Source organism: Glycine soja, chromosome 14 (genome assembly GCF_004193775.1).
Source record: "Glycine soja cultivar W05 chromosome 14, ASM419377v2, whole genome shotgun sequence".
Lineage (NCBI taxonomy): Eukaryota > Viridiplantae > Streptophyta > Magnoliopsida > Fabales > Fabaceae > Glycine > Glycine soja.
The window spans coordinates 2,151,433-2,174,725 of record NC_041015.1 but is presented as its reverse complement, the minus strand read 5'-3'; the positions used below and the strand labels follow the sequence as shown (position 1 = coordinate 2,174,725).

The following is a 23,293-nucleotide window of genomic DNA, read 5'->3' as shown; positions in this document are numbered from 1 at the left end:
CTCCTTGACCACTCTTTAACTGTGTTAGCTGGTGATCCAAGAAACCTTCACTAAGTAGTCCTATCAATATATATACCTTTCACTGAAAAAGATCAATCATTAATGGTACGTTAATCGTCTTGTCAAAACTATCTTTCTCCACTACATATCCGCAACTTGTAAAGTACTGAGATGCAAAACACACCGCCCATCTCTGACATTTTTGACAAAATTTACCAAACTATATTTAAGAATATTAATCAAGATCAATGTCATCTGCAGTAATTCTAAATACTCATTTAATGCTCTTAGATCCCCGGCCACAACCATAGACCTGTCTTTCATTTCCATACAAATCTAGGTACATATATATATGACTTAAAGAGAGAAGGAGGTAATTAACCAAGTAAGGGGAAGCTACTGCTTAATTACTACACATACTTATATATAGACAGTGTGAAAATACACTGCAAGCTCCACCATATGCTAATAGAAATGGGTCAAGTGCATGTTTCATTCTGTTTATCTTGAAAAAATAACTATTTTTTTTAAATCCTAGAAATGTATACTACTAAAAATTAATAAATCAGTGATCAAATTTAGTGATAGAAAATTACTTTTCCTTCACCAGTTAATTTCGGGATCACTAAATTTTAGTAACGGAATTTTTTTTTAAACATATATAGATCATTCCGTTACTAATTTTAATTTTTCTAGTAGTAACATAAAATATAAAACCATTATTTTTCCTAGATAAAATAAATCAAAACATGCACTAGGTTTTTAGTAAGTTCATGGCACTTGTTTGCCAGGGAATGATGGTAGTAGGTCTTGCAACAAACCATAGTCACGAGAGAGTTGGAACTGCTGCTGCTGTTGAGGCTGGGGATGGAGATTATGGGAAAGGTTTTGGTTAAACATTGGATTTTGGTGATCATTTTGGCTATAACTTGGAAGCAACTGAGCAAGAAAATCTTGGGGTAAGCTTGACGCCATATAAGAGGAACCAAAAAAGGAAGGTGATGACAACATGCTTGCAGCACTGCCCCTTAGTGTTGCTGGACAGTGATGGTTGTGTTGCCCTTCATATGTTGTGATCACGATTGTTGGGTCCTGGAATGATCTCTCCACCCTTTTCTTTACACCGCACTTCTGACTCGTGCATCTATAATAGCTCCTGAATTATATATAAAGAATCAATGTTACATTCATACGTGAAATGTGCAATTAATTGATGAGAAGTATATAATTTCTTGATGAACTAATAATTTCTTGGTATTGTTGAATATATATACGTAAGTGTAATATTATGGCCATATTTACTATATATATGGTATGTCTCCAATTTCATCATTAGATAGTTGATAACAAAAACAAGCCTCAATAAGTACTTAGAAATAAGCTGTTACACAACCTCAGTATGACAAGAATATGAATCATTACATCGATATGGCAACAAATAAATACACAAATAAATAGAAGACTTTGTGTGTCAATATGTGATGATTTTGGCACACCCCAATATTCCACAGCCCTTCTTAATCATTTTTTTCGGCTGATACAAATACAAGAGCCCTCATCATTTTTGCCTTAAAAGGTTAATATTAATGTACAAGTAACTAGATTAGAAATTTAGAAATTGGAAAAAATAATTAACCTTGGGTATGGACTATTCTTGACCGCTTTCTGTCCATATTTTCTCCATCTGTATCCATCTTCAAGGTGATCGATCTCACTTTTAGTCAAGAAGGAAAAGCGAGGCTCTCTTGGCTTTTTCTCTTTCTTTTTGGGTTTGTTCCTGAAACGCTCCAAAACATCAGTCAAATTCTCCGCAAGATGGCAGATAATACTCACCAAACCGATAACAATTATTTTAGGGTTAAGTGCCTATCATTGTTCCACACTCCACCATTTTAGTCATACACACAAAAACCTACACACAACTCACAACTGGATATAGTATAAGAGAGTAGAGACAAGATTGACCAAATTCATTCATAAGAGACACTGAAAGTCATAAACAACTGAAAAGACACGAAATGATATATGGGCATACTATAATTGCATTAGTAAATACTACTAAATAGTAATTCAAAATTCAACATACCCTCTAGAAAATAACAGTTAATAATTAATAAGATAATCATGTCCTATTCATGAATTGTTAAAGGAAGAAAGAGAAAGTCTATGAGGAAATTAAAATCTTCTTACCCTCCATTGATCTATAAGAAATCACAAAGAAAGAGGGGGGAAAGAAGAAGAATTTTAATTTAAACCTACTCTTTCTTAGACTTTTCATCTCCTTCTTCACACCCTTTTGGCTGCTTATCTTTCTGGCTCTTGGTTGAGTCTTCTTCTATGATTGCTTCAGCTTCATTGGATGATGAAGACACAGATGAATTAGGTGTTGATTGTTGGTTCCCACTGACCCCCACAGAGTCTCCTCCTGCACTAGGCTTCTTGGGGTTTTCAACAATATTGGAGGAGATCACTTCAGAAGATGAACAAGACATGTCAAAGGCTCTTGAGAGGGTGTTGTAATCCATGGAACCATGTAAGCAGTCAGTGAAAGTGGTGTGATGATGAGAAGAAGGGTTATTATGATCATCAAACCCTTGAAAGTTTAATTGTGAGCCAATTGGTGCTGAGTTGTTGTTGTTGTCCCTAAAGAATGGAAAGCTTGATGATGAGTGGTTGAGTTGCTGATCATGGTGGTGGTTGTAATGAAAGGGATCATAAAAACGGTCCTTCTCATTCTCCATGGAAGAGAGAAACTGAAGAGATGGGAGAATTGGAGAAGGAGAAGGTTGGAGGAGGAAGGGCCAGATCAAAAAATAAAGGTAGATTTGAGAATGATATTTCAGCTAAGACTTAAATTCGATGTGGTTGCTTGTTATGGGAAAGTGAGCTTTTGGTTTAGAACTTTGTTTTTCTTCTTGCTTTTATTCCCTTCTACTTTTGCACCTCACTTTAGTGTTTGGAGCTAATTGGGGAGTGTTTCTCTATCTTAATCTTTCTAAAGTCAGTGTGTGGTTCATTTTTTTTCTAAAGCAAATCAATTTTTCTTCTTTCAAAATAAATAAAGGAACAATTGTTTATATATACCTGCTTGTGCATGTGGCGTGATTTCTTGATTTAATAGTGATACACCGTATATTCTCAAACAACATCTAATCATATTTTACGTATATCACTTGTTTAACACACTTTAATTTGTGTTGTATTTTTTTTTGTCTTATGAGAACGTTAAAGTTGTCGTCGCATGACTTTAAGGTCAGGAGTTCAAATCTTAAAAATAGTAAGTCGCTTTATTTTTTTTTTCTGTTCATATATTATGCAATTTGACATATTTTAAAGGGTGTAAAAAAAGTATATAAAATAATTAACATGAGGCAAATATTTTAATCCTCAAAATGCAATTGATTCGAGAATTATTAGTCAGTTGGTTGAAAGATTTATTACCTATATAGTTGATAGCGACTTGTCAATTAATTAAAGCACTCCTTTATTAATTTATTTGATCGTTTTGAATCTAATCAAAAGAGAAAGAAAAATAACAAGTTGAATAATGCTTGCATGCTAAGATGTTTCTCTTTTTATATAATAAAAGATAATTGATGTTAAGAAGGCAACAATGCTATGTATTTTTTAATATAGAGGGTTTTTGGCTTGCTTTGTAATGTTTAAGAAGAAAAATTAATAAAAACCTCAACCTCAAATTTACATTTTATGTTCATTTGAGCTCCACGTATACGGTTTGGTTTGGTAGGATCTTATATGATAGCGTGATTGATTATCCGGGGTCCTTGCATTAGTATGTTGACAAGGCACAATACCTTCTAGCTAGTAAACAAATGAATATAAAATAATTTGTATAAATACAAATAATTAATATGTATTATTAAATAAACAAATGAATATAAATAATTTGTACTCATATACATTATCATTACTATCATTGTTGGAGATATTTTTTGATAGAGAAGGAAGTGTCATTGGGGGGTCACGTTGTTAACAAGGGAGTGGTGTTAGTCAAGAATTCCGACTATACACAGTTTGTTTTTGGAGGATTATTCTTACACGTGTCATGCGATTGGGCACCGGCATTTGACCGGAGAGTGACACGTACGAGAGATTCGTTCGCTGCTATTGTTGATTGTTCGGCTCCAACGTAAATTCTTCGGTATAACAATAGTTCTATGTTATATATTAATTAAATACATGAATCCATTTAGATACAGTAAAATTAAAATCATAGTAAAAAATAAAATAAAAAGCATAATGCATAAATAGTAGCATAAATTTAATAATGCGGATTTTATTCTTTCTATAACAACATACAAGGCAAAAAAAAAAAACTTATGCTGTTCCTCATCACGCCTATGTCTATGACTATGGCTATATATGTGTTGCTGAGTGGGTTTTCACGTCACATTCCTTTTTTCCCTTTCTTGCTGCCCGAAGTTTGTGGCACGCATCTGGTTCCCTTTCCCTCCCTTATGCCTGATCATATGCTCATATGCTCACACTATCATATTCACATCAAATCAAAAGAGGAAAATAAGATGATCAAAATGTGATGTATATGTATATATCCAACGCCAACCCCATTCCCCCACTCGATCTTCTGTATTTATAAACTTCTCATTTGTCTCGTATAGTTGCATACACTGTTTTTAATTAACTATAAGCAAGAGAATAAGTCTAAGCAGATCCAAACAAACTTATGTTTATGTATGTGCAATAGGACTTCATACGTGAAGCATATCAATGTGTGTGTAAGCATTAAGGTTGTTTATGTATGAACTTTTAGACTTTAGCTCCAAATATAAAGTTTCCTGTCCTCTTTTAATTAATTAGATGTACAAGTCAAAAAATTCAATCTAAAGAATAGAGGTAAAGAGTAGATCAATCCGCTAATGAATTATTAATTAACTTCAGGCGTCTCATACATAAGACGAATCAAAGTCTACCATTTGTCGAAATAATTAGACCCTTACTATGTTATTTAGGTCATCTTTATATTTAATTAGTTATTCATTCACACTCTTCCATAACTCAATTATCACTTAGATAATAATATATTGCCCCTTCAAGTGTCTCCTAACCCGAATTTATGATGGGAAAGAAATCTAGCATCGAATGATTTCTAGGATATATGATAAAAAGTAGAAAACGCCTTTAATTTAATTTTAGTCTGAGATCTTTTGTACATCGCTACCTTTTTTTTTATTTCCTTTTTCTTTTTCAATTCACATTAGAAATTAAAGATTTTTTCCCCATGTCAGTGTAGACTAGGAGACTCTAAAATAGCAATTTTTTAGATAAAAATATATTTTTACAATCTGTCGCCATATATCGGTGCAATTCTTATTTTGTCTTGTCTTTATAAAGGAGGCAGCGTATCTACTGTATGATGTCAAAAGAACTCACTATTTCTTTATTTGCTTAAGTTTTTTAAGAAAATATATAAATAATTTAATTTATATCTATTGTTAGCGTTAATTTAACCACCACACCATTCTTTTAATTAATATATGTGGTGATTGGGTAAATTCCTATTGTGTAAAAAATACTTTACAATACATATAAACAAAAAATAATAATTATTTAATTAGATTTTGATTATGATATAATATATGAATATAAGTTAGTTAATCTGATTAAAATACAATAGACTAATTTAAAAGCGAATATTTTTAGAAAACAAGAATTCATAACTTTATTTGAAGATTACCATATACAATACTTACTACTTAAACCGTTAACAAGTGACAGTGTAGCAAAATATAATCGGGAAAAAAAAATAGCATAACAAAGTTTTAGCTTCTTACAGGTAAAGAAGTCAAATTCAATCGTTGAATATATAATTAAACTTTCTGGCATTCATCCCTTCATGTATAGTACGCTGAAAACAAAAACCTCGATTGAATCCTGGGATGTTCACTAATGAACAGACCCTCAACTTAAAGCTAAAGCTGTTTGTTACAAATTTACAATAATATTTAATAGCAAATTAAACATGAGAGTTGAGACCTCTTTTTAATCCCTTTTGGAGACAAACTGGTGAATGATCCCCTTAAAAATAACAGATAGTGTTGCTGAATAATATATATGTCTGCTCCTTCTCAAAGTAAGACCTCCCATTCCCAATTCCCATATATATCTGAGAAGAAAAGTTGGTAAACCAAAGACTTTTTCTTCTGTTTGGTGGGTGCAAATGCAAACACAACAATCAGAGCACCGCCCATTCAACAATCATAGCACATCCTAATGTCCCCACCAAACCAAGCTGAAAGAAACGTCGATAAAAGGAGGATCAATATCTTTTTATTGTTGTTTTCATTTTTAAGTAATTAGGATTCATGTATTTATTGATTAATTTTATAGTATGTTATATTAAAACGTGTCACGCCTCATATAAGTTTTATAATTTGGCTAATCTACGTATTAGAGTCGTATTAATTATATAGGTAACCCTGTTTTTGCTATCCGTGTTTCTTAATCCAAACATAAGGTTTATGACAGAAATGAAAAAAACATAGTTCATGATGTTATACTTTATTTTAGTGGTGTCCAATATAATTCTTTTAAAATATTTAAAGCATAAAATGGTTAGCGAGTTTTTTGTTTACGTGATAGCATATAAGTAGAGTATGATATGGTAATTTATATCATTAGGGGCAATTTTATCAATAATCAATAAATATAAATTTGACAAACAAATATATTTTTACTAGTCAAGTATAAAGTAATTTTTGGTACAAAGTCGAATATAAAGTATTCATATATATTAGAAATAAAGAGAAAAGAAAACTAAAATATAGAGGTTGTAGCATCATTGCATTGCCTTTCCCTTGACTTTGAGTCCGCCTAACCACGGACCACAGGATTTTATTACAAGCTGGAATTTTTAGTTTAACTACCTGAGTTAATTAAGCTCAAATAATAATATTACGTTAGATTTTATTAAATATACAGTTTTAAATTATCAATAAATTATATCTGTTCACATATGTTAAAAAAATTAAAATTTTAATTAAAGTGAATTTTTGGTATTATGATTATATGATATTTCTTTATTTATGGATTATTTAAATAATCTTACATTATAACAAAGTTAATTTTCTTTAATATATATAGATATATATGTTGTGTTGACCAAAAAAATCTAAAGAAATGGATGGCAAGCAAGATTTCCTGGGCTCATCATTATATCCTTCTTTCTCTGACAACTGAAAACTCTTTACGAGGAGCATGAAATTGTTGACATATTTGAGTGCTTTTGTGTTGGATTAGACTTGGTTGGTAACTTCAATCCGACTTGCTGGCGTTCATCCCGTACAACGTTAATTTTAATGCTAAAAGCAAAAAAATTTAGATCGAGGATGTGATTCTCTTCTCTCTATCTAGATTGTTTTTGTTTTTTTGAATGATCTCTATCTAGATTTAAAATCTAAGTTTTCGATGAAAATTGCAAAAATTTCTTGTCAACAATAAGGTATGAGGTATTTTTTTAAAAAGTTATTTATCGTAATCAGGAATATTATGGAGACGAACAAAAACTTTAAAGTGAGTTAATAACAAATGAGACTCATCACCAAAATTTATTTAATTTAGAAATAACATTGATGAAACCCCTTTTAAAAGAAAAAAAAATGTTTTCAGAAACGAAGTTTGGATTTAGGAGCCAAATACATAAGGAAAGTGATAATATCCTATGATGTACGTTTTAAAAGAATAGTTACTCTTAACCAAATGCGTAAAATAATTATGATTTTATTTTACTTCTTTGTTTTTGTTTGTAAAAAGAATAAGGAAGAAAGTTTATCTATTTATTTAAGAAAATGGATGTATATTTCTAGTTTAGAATCTCATGATTTTTATTTCTTTAAAAATGAATATTTTGTTTTGAAAATAAAAGGGTTAAACTTTGAAAAATTTTGAGCTCGACAAAGGGAAATATCACTCTTACGTAAATAATTAAAAACTTATATAGTTACCTAGTTTTTTTCTTCTTTTTTTTTAAATTGTGGTTTGATTATTATTTTTTATTTGATTATTCTAAAAACATAAAATGTTATTTCATATTGAATTAGGGTACGTTAAAAAAAAGTTAGAGTAGATTAAAAAGCTTAAACGCTAAAAGTTAAAAAATATATAAAAATAAAACATAATAAGTAACAAATATAAATTAGATTAAATTCTCAAAATCAAAATTTGAAATCCCACCAAAATTAATCAGATCAACAAATTTTCGATCTAATTCTAATCAATGATCCAAATCGATCAATTTTTTTGTTGGACTGATTTGGATTCATCAAGTTATCCAGTTGATCTAGATTTGTGATCACCTCCACTTCTAAATACAAGGTTTTTTAAGTGAAATACTAAGTTATTAATTATATTTAAAGCTTGAACTTTATCTCATTGTGTATTCCTTGATGACAACAACCTTTTTTCTTTCTTTTTCCAATTCCATCTTTTTGCTTAAGAGCTAGTCATTGAATTAGGGATCTACATATGTTGTTATGAAGTTAGGCACCCATATATCCACAAGGATATTGATAATTGTTATGCATACCTAATTTGTATACTTGAATTACATAGCAATCATTTAATTTTTTTTCTCTTTTAATGCTCCTTTTGACTTAAAAAGATGAAAATTTAGCTTCTTTTGAGTTTTTATCCCAAGAATGCTAAAGTTAGTAAATTTACAAATTTTTCTCTATTTTTTGTAAAGTTTTGATACACCAATAAAGGACTAGAAGATGTTGAAGAATTGAAACAACATGTTCAACGTGCCATTGCACGCTCAGTGAGAGAAGCCAAGCGACTGGAGGCTTGACGCATGATCACTTAAGCCAATTATACTTTACATGTGCGCTAAGCGCTCATATGTAGGCTTAGGGCACAGTGATTTTAGAAAAGCATAATTGTGTAGCATTTTTAAGAATATAAAGAGGATATATTGTATCTTTTGGAAGAAGTTGGCAACAAGAGCACGAAAAAGAAGCAAAATATTCACTTGAGAACTCTTCTTCTTCCATTTTCTTTGTTTCATCTCTTGTTGTTGTGTCTCTCATGACTATAAGAGACTAAATTACCCATGGTTGGAGGCTTGGATACTAAACACTCTTTGATGTAATGATCTTTACTATCCATTTAATGCTATTTTAATATTATTGCTTCCTTTTTAAGTTTATTGTCGTGTTTATGGTTTGATAGCTCATTCACATGTATGCTATAGGATTTTAATCATTGGGAAATTTTTTTTACCCTAAGAACTTGAAGGAGCTTTTAGGTAATCTATGTCTAATGATAGAGTGGTGCTATTTAGTCTTATTTGTGCATCTTTAGTTTTAAAGCAAATTACTTGATTTAACTCTTCAAGGATTAGGAGTAAAATTAAGTGATTTAGGCTTTCACATGAGGAATCATGGTTAAAGTAGTTTAGTTGATATAGTTGTAATAACTTTAAATAGTAAAAAATCTTTAACATTGCATCAAGAGTAATTTTGATAAGTCAAACACCCAATATTTCCACAAAAATCAACACCAAATACCATTTTCCACCTCTAAGTGTTTGTTTTTTTCTGTCTCTTGCATGTTGTTCTACTTTTCTATCCTATGTTATGGTTGAACTTTGCATTATCACTATGAAAGATATCTAGTTTTAGTCATTTATTCATTTAAAATTTGATATATGCAAACTATGAGTACAATCAAAGTTCTTGTGAATTCGACATTTGATATTACCGTTTAAATATTATTTCGACAAATTGGTACATTTACCAAGGAGTTACAAATATTTACTTCTATACTACATTTCATTGTATAAGGACTTTCATTTGTTGTGGATTGAGGGGTGGTGCCATATGTCCCAAGGACATGATAAAATTGTTCTATCCACCTTCTAATAGTTCACACCAATGTTCCTTGCACGTTTAAGGGAAAGTATTCACTCGAATTACAACCTCATAACATTATGTTGGTCTTCCTTGTGTTTGTGGTGTTTTGAATGTCACTTATAATGATTCTAACACTAAGTTAATATGGGTTAGAATCAAGGGACGAAAGATAAGGTGATAACTTACCTTGCATAGGGTGATCTAAGGTATTTGTAGTACTTTTAAGTTAACATTAATGATAAAATTGGTTAAGCATTGATAATGACGATGATTGAAAGATTCTTCCAGAGACATTCATAGTTAGTTATGCAACTATTGGTGTAGGGTTGTTATCCTACATGTGCAAGTTCTTATGACATGTAATTGAGCTCTTTTGATAAATGATTTCACCTAATGTGTCATTTTAAACATGGACTAGGAATTCAAAATATGAATAAATGAAGAAAATAAAACTTTATAATAATTGATGAGGAATGATACTTGTATAACAATTTGTACAACAAATCTTCCTGTCAAAAGAGAGAAAACGAGAAAAGTGAAAGAAGAGATAAAATTTTAAAATATAATAAATGATATAGTAAAAAGAGATAAACACATAAAATAATATAATATAAATTATTATAAGAATTATTGTACATATATCTATCTCATAATTAATTATATAATTATTAACTTTCTTATCATAGATGATTATAAAAATATATTATTCATAAAAACAATTAGATAGTAACCACATTTTATAAAAATTTTCATGAATCCTATTTTTAATAATTTAAATCTTAAAAAGGAGATTTAGTCCAAAGTAAAAGATTCTTCATATAATCGTTACCCAAGGGAAGTGCTTAAGAAATATATATAAAAAAATTAATTAAAAATCACATTAAAAGTGTATTTATAACATTTAATGTTATATTTTTTATTTCATTTTTTACAGGACAATGATTAATAAGATCACGATAAGAAGAAAAAAAAGATAAAAAAGAAGTATAAGTTTTGTTTAAAATATTATTGAGATATTCTTATTATGATTTTCATTACACTCAATTACTTTTTTAATAAAAACCTGTGTTATTCATTTAATTCGTTAATAGTCCCGACCCTAACAATAATAACAGAAGTGATGAGGTTTATTAACCTCCTATCTAAAATTCTTAGCCAATGTAAGAGAAAGAGAAATTGTGAGTGTGTTGTGTCTAACGGCCCAAGTCTAACGTTGTGGAGCATAGAAGAGAAAGGGATGATATTGAACTGTGTTAGAGTGACAGCTATGCCTATGATGGCTGTTCCTTCATGGAGATCCACGTGCTGCTGCGCTTCTTCTTCTTCTTCTTCTTCAGTTTCAACCATCAACACTGACCAACTTCGTTCTCAACTTGATCACCTTCATTCAGAGGCTGACGCCACCAGAGCCAAGGGTACCCTACTTAACTTGCCCATCTCTATTATTGTTCTTGTTCATTCTTATTTCATTCTGAGTTACTTTCTCTATCTTTTTTTTTTTTAGATAAGCAGTTACTTTCTCTATCTGAATCAACCGTGTTTCCTGGACAACACCCATTATAGCCAGTCCCATGAATATGATTGAAGTTTTACTTTTTTTTTTACTTTTTCCACTACAATTCTCACCAAAAGAATTGAAATTGGACTGCTGTCTAAAGGGTTCATGTAAAGATTGAGGATTGAGGCTTATATTGAAATAATTGTGTGTGGTGGTTAACACTTAACAGCAACTAATGCTAGATTGAGGTTTCTGCGACTGTCAGAGGTTGCAGAGAAGCTTCAAAAGCAAGCAGCTATAAGCATTCAAAAGGGGCAGGAAAATTATGCAAGGGAAATGCTTTTTCAGAGGAAGAAAGTGTTGCAGGCTTTAGACAAGTCTAAAAGACGCATTGAAGTGCTCGATGAGCTTTCCTCCAAGCTAAGTGAGGTAAAGTGTATATAAATTATGGAATTCATCAGTACTATTGTAGTATCTTGTTTGTTCACAGTTTTAGTTTCTATTGTAATTATGGCAATATCAATACATTTGAGGGAGAACAGCTCTGTTAGATTCTTAATGTAATGTATGGCCAATATGTTTGAGGAAGGGATTTATTTCAAGTGTTTGGGAAAAAAAGTTGTGATTTGTTTACAAGTAGAGGCATGTGCACCTGCAGAAGGGACTGCATATATCCCTCTCAAGCTATTGTTTTCCTCTCTATCAATATATCAATCTGTTTTCTATGCTCATTTGAGGAGGATTCCCAGTTTTCATCTGGTTTGTACAATGATTGTCTCAACTTTTCTATCTTAAATCTGTATTTCAGTATGTTCCACTGACTGATGGCATAACTATGCCTGTCAACCTAGACTATTAGTGTTGAATATCTCGTGTATTTTAAAAGATATGTTTGTTTTGCGTCTATGTATAATGTTTATTCCCACCCACACTCTGTATGCTACTGTTGCTTTTACTCAAAATGTTCATATTTTAGTAACTGTATAATGAAAGAAACGTATTGTGGGTTCAGGCAATATCTTTGAAAGAAAGTCAGCTAATTGGAAATGTTACTGTGAAAATTGAAGACACAACAGAAGATGCTTCAAGTCCAGTTCGAATTATTGCTCCAAAGGAGGAAGTTCAAAATAATGTCACTAAGGATGAGTCAGATCCTGATACGGCGGAATTTGGTGGTGATATTCAAGATGTGCAACTTTCTATCGAAAGTGAAGGAAGTTCACTGGATGATAAGGAGACTCAGCATCTTCTGGAATCCCTTAGTATCAGCACTCCAAATGAAGAAAATATAGCCAGAAACTCGTCAGAAATATCCTCTTATGAGGACTTCATGGAATATATAGATCTAAAACTCAGTGAAATTGAAGCTGAACTAGTGACTGTTTTGAATGTCTCAACCTTGGTACTGGATAATGAAGAGAGAGCAAAGAATTCTAGGTTGCAACAAACAATTGAACTCCTTGACAGCATCCATGGCATTAGACAGAGGTATAACACTTCGATCTATTAAAGCATAATTTTTATAGTCTCCTTTGAAGATTTAACTATAAAAATCAATTTAGACTAGGTGCTCTGTAGTGATTTTGAATTATTGATATGTATATATTCATTTTTTTTCTTTTTTTCTTCGTACCCCATTGCCCAGAGGCTCTTCGCTATGCGAAGATATGAATATATTCATATTAAGAGAAAATAATAAGTAACGCAACACTTTTTCAAATTTCCAAACTCACAGAATTAGAAATACTAAGGAGGCAAAAGTGAGGATCTGATCAATTTTGTTTTGCTCGACTCATCTTCTGCTTCCAGGTGAGAACTAACTTCATTTGTAAAAAAAGGTCTGCCACAATTTTCTTGTATCCCTTAATCACTTAATGTGGAAACAGGAAAGACACATTTGAGATGCTTATTATTAGTTTATTAAAATTAAAAGAGGTGTTGATGTTTTGATTTACCACTATTCTTTCCAACACGCAATTATCTGTTTGGTCATGGAGGAGAAACAGATTGAGAAATTTGACTAAGGAATAAGGATAACCGAGTGAAGTTGCTTGCCCTTGTCTTTAACTTGCATTCCAAAGTCTTTTGACCTTATTCTGTCTCATAAATGCACATAGTAGTGAAGTTTTTTTGGAGGATTCCATGAGATGTCCTTTGTGTGCCTGCAAGTTACCACCTAAAGTTCTTATCGTTGTCATGATTCATGAGAAATTAGATATTAAATCATGCATCTACTTTGTATCAGGCAGGCTAAAAGGTGTGGCTTTTTTTTTTTGTGAGTTTTAAATATGGCTTCCATGATTCACAATTTAATATATTTGTTTCATGCAATACCATAAACTCCCATCATGTGTTTGAGTTTACACAATCCATGCATGATGCATACATCATATGATGTCAGGAGCTTCTGCAACTGCGGATGAAATTATTCTGTTTATGGACTCGTGTAAATTGTGTTAACACTAGCCATGATAAGTGTTGTTTACTGTTTAACTCATTTATTAATCACTTACTGACTAAACCATTTGTTTCAGTGTTATAGCTATTATTTTAGCTGCTGATTTTCTAATTCCATTATTGTGATGTTAGCAATTTGCACAAAAAGCTTCGTGAAATGTTGAGAACAAAAAATGTATTCTTAACTAGACTGCATAAATTTCTGTGTGAACTAATGTACTATGAAATGTCTCATGCATGCTATTTTAAGCGTCTTAGTTTGAAGTAAGGCATGTTCAACTCAGGCCTCCATGAGTGAAAGGGTTGAATTTTTATTAACAACTAAAAAGGTTAACCTAAAGTTAACTTCACTTACAAATTTACTTGCTCACAAACCCACTCGTGGCAGCCATCACAGAGTAGAGTACCTTCTTCTCCGAGTGTAAGGTACCTTTATGCAAAAAACATTTTCAAAATTTATTCAGAGTAGGGTACCACTGTAATCCAAATTTATATTCTTTTAACATTGAGGTATGACATCACATCAAGAAACAAATAGAACTAGTACTACGAAGTACAAATAATAATGGGCACCCGTGATCTTATGCTTTTCAATTTTCACAAGTATCGGTGCAAGTAATGGCCAATGCTTCTATAGTTCTATTCACCGAATATCCGTATTTCATGCATATGGGCAAGTGACAGCAAATGGTTGGTAATGATGTGCAATACACTTATAACGTTTGACCAAAAAAAATAAAATAAATAAAGGATGAGATAACACTAAGGTTATCTTTTGTGGCCTGATGATGGTCTCAGGTTTTAGTAGCAGAAACAGTCACTCTACAATAGTGGTAGTCTCGTATATTGCTCCTGCCCTTTTAGAAGAGATGTTTGGATTTAATAGACAGTTTCCATGAGGTCAGCAAGAGTAATCTTGCCATACATGCCATGTTCCAAGGAATCAAATTGTTTGCTTATGTCTATTTCAGTAATCTTCCCCATTTGCTAAAGCTTGTATATGACAAAGTCAGACTTGCTGCACCAGTACAACTAAAATAGTTAACAAAAATGAATGAAAGTAATATAACTTAGTAGTCAGTATTCTCTATTGAACTGAAAATTTCTGCGTCACCTCTGCATGCAGATTGAGGCCTATTGGCTCAACCAGGTAATCTATTTTGCTACGTTGCCTTCTCATTTGCTCAAATTAGCACGTAAATTTCTATATTGCGACATATATGTTTCGAAGACATTGTAAACCAACCATAGTGGAGTTATGTCATTATGCATCCTAAGAACCCGAACCGTTGACGCTTGAACTGAGTACATGTTCCATCATCAATCATTTAGCTACAGATAGTTCCTAACTAAGGTCATTCTGTTGTTTTGTTTAACTCGGACGGAAGAGGGTGAAATCATATGGCCATAAGAGAGATGTGAAAGGACTTTTAATTAAGAAGATACAAATTTACAGTAGAGCGTTGGGACAAAAGTGAAAGATGTTTTTTTTTTTTATTTATCCTCTTCTACAACATGATAAATTCTTGATTTAAAATAAAGCATACCTGATTGATCCATCATTATCAAGGTCTGCAGCTGCTAAATCTGATAATGTTATCTTCTTCTGAAGAACCCATTGTGCCATCTTACAATTTCTCTTTTGAATACTATATTCAGTGAGGTATATAGAGGCCCTGGCAACTGCCGGTGTGCTTACCAAAAGCCATATAATTGCAAAGCATCTTCCGGTTACTGTTCTGAGAGAAAAATCCCCATAACCAACCGTTGTAACAGAAGTAATGGAGAGATAAATACTGTCATCCCAATTCAGGTCCTCAACTAAGTGCACTGTGACTGTTCCTATAGCAATGCAGTCAATCACAACAGCCAAAGCCAGACAGAATTTGGTTCTTATCCTCATTCTTCCTTTCTCTTCATCAACCATATAAGTCCTGAGAATTTTCTTATATCTATTCTCATCCACCATGCTCAACAAGAAGGCCTCTTGTATATCACAAATGTATGCAACCAATCCATTGAGCAGAAAACCAAGAAATCCAAAACCCACCAAAATGAAAGCACATGTAAATATCTTGGTAAACGTGGAGTCAGGAACGATATCTACATATCCAATATTGCAAAGAGTTACCATCGTAAAGTACACAGCATCTACAGGCCTGAAAGTGGTACTGCCCCTGAAACTCCCACTAGTCATGTACACTGTCACCCCAGTTGCCACATACAAGAAAACACCAAGAAAAGATAGCTTCACTATTGAAGTTGATGACTTGTGTGGTTCAGAGGGCTCTTGAAAATCCACCCCCGTGTCAGTGAATAATAAAGATGGTGCAGAGCAAGAGCGAAGGATAATCTTCCCTTTATTGAAGGCCAAGTTGGCTATGAGGTGCATAGAAGTCTTGGCTTCATTGGTGACATGATGAGAACTATCTGTTTGGTGAGTCTGCTTCTTTCCTAGAGCAAGAGCTCAGGAGGGACTCCTGCATGGTGCATTCAAATTGTAGTTGGGGACTAGTGATTACAAGCTAGTATCATGCAAGGAAGCTATATGAGGCCCAATCCTAGTGCATTATCATTCCTTATTGGATACAAATTATCATGCACCAGTAATAATGCCAAATAAATCTTTTGCACACTTATATAGGTACATAAATGAATTCAATGAAACACTAATAGCTTACTAATTATAGTTCAGTAGTTGGTAAAAAATTAAAAACCTGCAACCATGCCCAGACTGAGCTTTGCATGACATCTTGGGTTATGAATAAGCGACCTCGAACTGCTTCTTGCTCCTCAATCATTTGTCTTGTACTTTTCATTACTCCTTCCAGCAACACTATTGCTGCATTTCCTCTCAACTGTTGAAGAAGTTCAAAAACAATTTCCTCTCGTGCATGGAGTGACCATTTCACTCTTATAACCTGTTAGGTCATACAAGAGATAAGTATAAAATTTTGTGTACACAATTTACATAATTACTTATGTACCCAATTTTATTTTATTTTTACATAATTACTTATTTAAATAAATTATTAGAGCAGTGCAATCAATTAAATTGTGCGATATGTAAAAGTTTCACTCGCTACTACATTTCTTATTTTATTTAACAAAGCTACAGTTTGTAGCAGACTCTACTAGTACAGTATTAGTCATGCTGTAATCTGCATAATTACCTGGGTTGATAATCTTCTAATTTCTTGGTTCAATATTATAGTGAACAGATGCAAATCCTCATGATTCCTCCTACCAGGAAGGAAAGAACATTGTGTATCCAAGTTACAAACAAAAAAGATAAAATGCACACCTATGTTACACTTAAGTTCTTATATATTTTAAAAAAATCTTATATATAGTGGTTCAAAGCACTTGCAATCACCTGTTCATAAACATCAATTCAACTTCATCTGCAGCCCCAAAGATGTATTTACGAAACAACCTATGATATCATGTGCATTAGTAAGAAATAATTATGATGACACTGCCCTGCATATTAGATAATGATTTTAGATCACGATAGAATGTTGAAAAAGTAAACCATTCACAAAGATCCAAAACTTATATTTATCACCAAGAAAACTGATTAATATAGCTTATGGTAATCATAGCATCAGATTTTAAGAATAGGAAATTAATCAGTTTCAGAGAATATTGTTAACAACAAATTAAAGAGAGAGAAGGAAACAGGGTGAAATTACAACCAAATTCAGTCTAAATATATCCAAATGAAACAAACAAAACACGTACATAAATTAATACTAGAGCTAAAGCCATTAGGCCCACTACCCAGTTTGATGCCCAAAAAAGCAGGATCTATGAGGGAAATTCTAAGTTTGAGTTACAAGAACTAAACTATAGCCTTGTGTGACTGAACAGAACCTTTTGACAGTAGTAAGAACAAACAAAAAGGGGGATTCTATCTTTCTCTGTTCAGTTCCTTTCTTTTTATTCTTTATATGGCAAATCATGGATTTCTTAAACCTAGTTTCCCTCTCTGTTCATGCCTTTCAAGAGGGCAATGCGTTCCTTCTAATCAAAAGTAACTGGTTTTCTCTGTATTATTTTTTCTTGGATAGAAATAACAAAAACCAAGAATAAATAAATCTTCTATGAGATTAATTTTTTAGTTCATATAAATATGATGAAGACTTACAAGTATTCATAATCTTCACTTCCATGAAGAGGATAGAAAATCCATTTACTGAATATAATAGATCATGAATTTCCACTTCACATGCAACATGGTGGCTTGCATCATGACACAGAGTATGTTTCTCTTTAGCATATATGCATATGATTGTTGACTATGAAAAGGAATAATCAACTGCAAACAGTAGTTGTTGAAGCTCCAGTTGCAACACTCAGACAACCCAAATAGACCTAAATCATATTTTGAACTTCATACATTTGGTCTTAATGTGTTATCCACCAGATTCCTTTATCATGTTCCTTAAAATTCTGACAGCAAGCAGATAAAGCAATTTCATATATTCTCCCAAATTTTATACATACTCTTTTACTTAGATATTCGTTACAAAAATATTTTTTTTCTCCATTCTGTGTGTAATTTAATCATATCTAACTAGCAATAGAGCTTAGAAATAGTATACCTATGTATATATGCTTGTATTTTTGAGATAGTATCCACATAGCGGTTTAATTTGAAGAATTGCAATTCTTGTACGCTTTACCTTGATAAAAAGCACTGTCTAATGAACACACCATCTTAGCAATTTAGATATTCATAGTTCAAGTGTAAATTTGATTACACCATTTCCAACAGATTCAATCAAGATTATGTTTATCTGATATTTGGAGGTTATATATAAAATTACCAGTAGAAGAAAACAAAATCAAAATATTAATTAAAGGGAAAACAAGATTATGTTTATCTGATATTTGGAGGTTATATATAAAATTACCAGTGGAAGAAAACAAAATCAAAATATTAATTAAAGGGAAAACAAGATTATGTTTATCTGATATTTGGAGGTTATATATAAAATTGCCAGTGGAAGAAAACAAAATCAAAATATTAATTAAAGGGAAAACAGTAATCATCAATAGAAAATCTAATTTGGTAACAAGATATAAATAATACTAACCTATCATCCTATCGGCCAAATTGATAGGTTAGTCACAGGGTTCCTAACTTAATACTACCTTGCCATAAACATTAATGCAATGTCTGCAAATTATTATGATGATGATGATTTCAATTTGGATGCAAAGCACAAAAATAATAATCGCATGCAACAATTAACACAAATTAACTGTTGAATAAAATTGAAATGGAGAAAAAGAGGCATACTCGAACCAAAGAGAAGAGAAGCTAGGCTTTTATTTAAAGGAGAGAAGACTAGGAAAACCGCTACGATGTTCATGGTCACACCCACAGTCACGGTCACCAACTCAACCTCTTTCACGTAACGCCAACATTCCATTAATATATATGAAAAATAATGTTGTTATATATATATATATAGAGAGAGAGAATAATTTTGAAAAATAATTAAATTATATTATTAGCTAAAATATCAAAAATTAAATAATTACTAATTCAAATATTTTTTTAAAGAAAATATTTGAATAATAATTATAATTTTTTAAAAACTTATATAACTTGTTTATAATTTGAAGAATATTGATTGCATAAATAAAATATAATTTTCTATAATTTAGTTATATTATTGGTTTGTCATTCGACACATACTAAATATTTGATAGGATTAAAATTTAGACTTAAATGTAATTATGATTCCTCTATTTTATTTCATCCATAATTTTAATTTTTCTATTTTAAAATTGAAGCATTTGGTTCTTTTATTTATAAAAAAAAACTTGATTTTGGTCATTTCATTTTAAAAGAAAGACATTTAATGCTCCTATTTTAGAAAATTTGTAATTCTAGTTAACTTTTCAATTTTTTCTACATTTTATTTCTTTTGTTTTGGTCTAATTTAATCATAAAATTAACATATTCATTTAAGATATCCTCAAGAAATGATTTAATTAATTATAAAATAAAAAATAAAAGAAATAAAATGTAAGAAAAATTAAATTTTAAACCAAAACTATGAATTTTTTAAAATATGGGATCAAAATTTTGAATTTTCTAAAATATAGGGATTAAGTGTTTATATTTTAAAATAGGAGAACTAAAATTATAAATTTTTAAACTAGAAAAATCAAATGTCTCAATTTTAAAATAGAAAAATCAAAATTATGAATTGTGTAAAATAGAAAGATCAAAATTACATTTAAGCCTATAATGACTTAAATGCAATTATGATCCCCTATTTTGTTTATGTAATCAATATTTGAATTATAGAAAATCAATAATATAAGCCTAAAACTTACATAACTTGTTTATCATATTTTTATCATATTTTATCCTTACTCTGTTTTCATGTTTTATCATATCCTAACAATCAAATGAATGATTAACTTAATAAGCTGAAAGTAAATTCAATAATTTATTAGTGGAGATTGTCAAGATTTACAACCGTGATTGTGATGGATTTTATTTATTTATTTTGCTAAAAGTGATTTCGATGGATAGAGATAATAATTTTACTTTTACTTTTTTTAATGCGACGGATAGAGACAACAAAAAAAAGTACTCTAATTTTTCAAAAAAAAGGTTGGAATGTGAAATAAATAATGTAAATATAATAACTCAAATAATTAAATAATTAATTTAATATAGTAACTCAAAAGGTAAATTTTTAAAAGGTACACCAATCCAATTTAGTGATTTTAAAAGCAAACTACAACAATTTGGTGAAAAATCCTTTTTATGATTCGCTGTGAATAATGATTTAGGTTTAACTTCAAGTGGTAAGGAATACGATCTTTGGTCAAGTAGAGAAGGCAAGACTGAGAGTGAACAAGCTGGTGTGCTGTGCAGAAAGGATCACCTTACGTGACTAATTCTAATGGTAATCTTATTTTATTGCTTAATATCATCCCTTTCTAGTTAATGTTTCATGTATGTATATTGACGTGGGTTTCATTGTTGCTTTGTCTTTCAATATTGTCATAAATATTTGTAGTTTATGTCAGAACCTGGTGTAGCCACTGACCAGGAAGAGATTGAGTTAGTTTGTCCTTCAGTTACATTAATTTTCCATAGCATCTGGTATGGGGGAACATACGAATAGGTGAATTTTTCAAGCAATCTGGTGGTTCACGTGAATTCAAAGGAATTATGTTTTTTTTTATTATTTAATTTTGATCATACAAGTGATCCTTCTTGAACAATTTAATTTAATCTCAAGTAAACCCTTAAAATAGTTTAAAACCGTATAATAATTTAGTCATTAATTACAATTTTAAAAATAATCCATCAAATCGTTCTCAACTTTATAATTAAAAAGTCACTTTCATACATGCATTAGTTGTATAATAATATATAGACTATATCCCTAAAATTTTTATGTGATATGAAAATGAAACTCCAGAGGGATTATGCAAAACATCTTCAACATGCATTATTAATTTGTATAACTCAAATTATTCCTTAATATTGTTATTTACAGACTAAAAATTTAGATTTTTTTATGAATATTAAATTATATGTTATTTTTTTATTAGTAAATGTTAATTATTATTTTTGTTAGCAAAAAGATTTAAATTCATGATCTTTCTCTTCCTTTAACTTTTTTCTTCATCATCAGATCAATCTTAGAATCCCCTCCTTATAAATTTTATATGATGTGAGAAAATGAAAATATTGTATAATAATGACACATTGGTATAACACTGTCATTTGAAAACTGCAATATGGAATTATTTGTCTGTAAAATTGATGCAGTGATTTATCAGCATTTGCTCAAGTTTCTGGATCTGGAATTTCAGCAAGTTCAAGCCATTTTCCATGTCAAAGTCATTCTGAACACCCAATTACTGGCAATTCACAAACATCAAACATGATAGCAATTTTTGATTTTCATACAGAAATGGTTGATGACCTACTTTCATCTCTTCAAGAGCATGAAGAGCACTCAACAACACCATATGCCCAAGACCTAATTGTGCAGTCCCCAAAGCACTACTACTTTCAACAATTTATAAGACTACCCCAAGGTCTTCAAATAGCAATCAAGAATCTGCAGCAAGCATTATCAGGTAGGACTGTATATGGAATACACCAATCTTGGACTCAATTTCCTCTCATGCATAGATTGCCTCCAATAGAGTATCATGCATTTGGTTCTCAAAGTTTTTCCTCTCCCATCCATAACGTTGTAAGTTTTCTGTCCAATAATCCATGCATGTATTTCTTCAAGTGACTTCAATAAGATTTTATCATAAGCTCTACTTTAATGGTTTAAGCGTTGTATTATTTCATGATTCTGCTCTACTAATACTTACTAGATCTTTATTGTCATTAATATCAGCAAGGTATGTTTCCTTTATTGGGTCATGGAGCTGGACCAAGATCTTTGTCTTTATCATCACATTCTCATCAGCTTTTGGCTCCCTTACCGTATACACTTGTACAGTCTCACATTCTGGCACCTTCTCCACCAACAAATGTTGTGCATTCTCATATTCTGACTTCAGAAAGTCCTACACATAATCTGGTTCTGACTACTACACATTATACAAGTCTTGTACCTTTACCTTCTCAGACCCTATACATCCAAGAAGAACTTGTGCAGCAAGGAGATTTTCAAGATTTGTCATCCGACGGAATACATCGAAATTGGCCAACAAACCACCACTGACAGCAGCTTACTTTCTACGTATTGTCTTTTTTCTACATTTCTTTCGTTTTTATTAGTTGAAGAGCCTAACGATTGAAAATATGTTTAAATACATTTAGTTTGAAAATGTATAATTTAGTTTTTAAGAACTTATTAATTATAAGAATAGTGTCTTTGGTCAATCACAATGCTAGTCCTTTTATAATATTTATGGTTTTCTATTTCTAGACATGATTTTGATTTTTTTTTTTTTAACTTCAATGTGTAAGTTGTGTCTCCTTGGATTCATCTACATGAAAATTAAGAATTAAGTAAGATTGGACAAAAAAGAATCTAAATAAGATGAAAATTCTATGAAAAATGAGTATTATGTGTAATAAAAACCTGAAAAATCTAATATTTATATATATTCTTTTGTCATTACTAATAAGGCTCATTTTTTATACAGTTTTCATTGGTTTTAGTCGTTAATTTTTTTTTAATTGGTTTTAGGCGTCGATTATTTACAGGTTTTGACCCATAATAAGTCCAAATCTATTGACACTAAAAAGGAATTCATGCTTGATGCAATGCGAGAGGATCCAAAACTAATCAGATGTCTCAGACGTTGTATATGAGAAGATCTCAAAATTAGATGCTAGGATAGCGTCTCAAATGTTGAATATGCAGTAAAAATCGTGTGGCTTACCATATATAGCATTCAACTTGAATTCCTTTCTAACGTCTCTAACACAGACCTT

The 23,293-nt window shown here is 31.1% G+C and overlaps 3 protein-coding genes across 4 annotated transcripts; 1 reads left to right on the top strand and 2 right to left on the bottom strand.

Annotated features, from left to right (window-relative positions):
- Positions 1–253: 253 nt before the first annotated feature.
- LOC114383649 (WRKY transcription factor 71-like) lies at positions 254–3,053 on the bottom strand. Its single transcript, XM_028343366.1, has 3 exons — positions 2,260–3,053; positions 1,637–1,777; positions 254–1,156 (listed from the first exon to the last, which is right to left on the bottom strand). The coding sequence occupies exons 1-3, from the start codon at positions 2,739–2,741 to the stop codon at positions 772–774; spliced, it is 1,008 nt and encodes a 335-aa protein (XP_028199167.1). The 5' UTR covers positions 2,742–3,053; the 3' UTR covers positions 254–771.
- Positions 3,054–11,035: 7,982 nt separating this feature from the next.
- Positions 11,036–15,399, top strand: LOC114383485. Of its 2 annotated transcripts, XM_028343168.1 has the most exons (5): positions 11,036–11,305; positions 11,618–11,817; positions 12,401–12,876; positions 13,124–13,197; positions 13,978–15,399. In XM_028343168.1, the coding sequence occupies exons 1-4, from the start codon at positions 11,128–11,130 to the stop codon at positions 13,158–13,160; spliced, it is 891 nt and encodes a 296-aa protein (XP_028198969.1). In that variant the 5' UTR covers positions 11,036–11,127; the 3' UTR covers positions 13,161–13,197; positions 13,978–15,399. The 2 variants fall into 2 exon arrangements, with proteins under 2 accessions (XP_028198969.1, XP_028198968.1); XM_028343167.1 differs by lacking the exon at positions 13,978–15,399 and having other exon boundaries at positions 13,124–13,342.
- LOC114385218 (two-pore potassium channel 3-like) lies at positions 14,833–17,088 on the bottom strand. The gene is made up of 4 exons (XM_028345237.1): positions 17,019–17,088; positions 16,563–16,766; positions 15,393–16,325; positions 14,833–14,863 (listed from the first exon to the last, which is right to left on the bottom strand). The coding sequence occupies exons 3-4, from the start codon at positions 16,235–16,237 to the stop codon at positions 14,833–14,835; spliced, it is 876 nt and encodes a 291-aa protein (XP_028201038.1). The 5' UTR covers positions 16,238–16,325; positions 16,563–16,766; positions 17,019–17,088.
- Between the last annotated feature and the right edge of the window lie 6,205 nt (positions 17,089–23,293).

What these genes read in the sequence shown, in the direction of transcription:
- LOC114383649 (XM_028343366.1), bottom strand. Translation starts at nt 2,741, where the DNA reads ATGGAGAATGAGAAGGACCGTTTTTATGATCCCTTTCATTACAACCAC. An exon ending in GATGAAAAGTCTAAGAAAGA is followed by an intron (nt 1,778 to 2,259) that starts GTAGGTTTAAAT and finishes GGAGCGTTTCAG; the next exon opens with GAACAAACCCAAAAAGAAAG. An exon ending in AAGAATAGTCCATACCCAAG is followed by an intron (nt 1,157 to 1,636) that starts GTTAATTATTTT and finishes TATATAATTCAG; the next exon opens with GAGCTATTATAGATGCACGA.
- LOC114383485 (XM_028343168.1), top strand. Translation starts at nt 11,128, where the DNA reads ATGATATTGAACTGTGTTAGAGTGACAGCTATGCCTATGATGGCTGTT. An exon ending in TGACGCCACCAGAGCCAAGG is followed by an intron (nt 11,306 to 11,617) that starts GTACCCTACTTA and finishes AACACTTAACAG; the next exon opens with CAACTAATGCTAGATTGAGG. An exon ending in ATCCATGGCATTAGACAGAG is followed by an intron (nt 12,877 to 13,123) that starts GTATAACACTTC and finishes CCAAACTCACAG; the next exon opens with AATTAGAAATACTAAGGAGG.
- LOC114385218 (XM_028345237.1), bottom strand. Translation starts at nt 16,237, where the DNA reads ATGCACCTCATAGCCAACTTGGCCTTCAATAAAGGGAAGATTATCCTT. An exon ending in GATAATGATGGATCAATCAG is followed by an intron (nt 14,864 to 15,392) that starts GTATGCTTTATT and finishes GTACTGGTGCAG; the next exon opens with CAAGTCTGACTTTGTCATAT.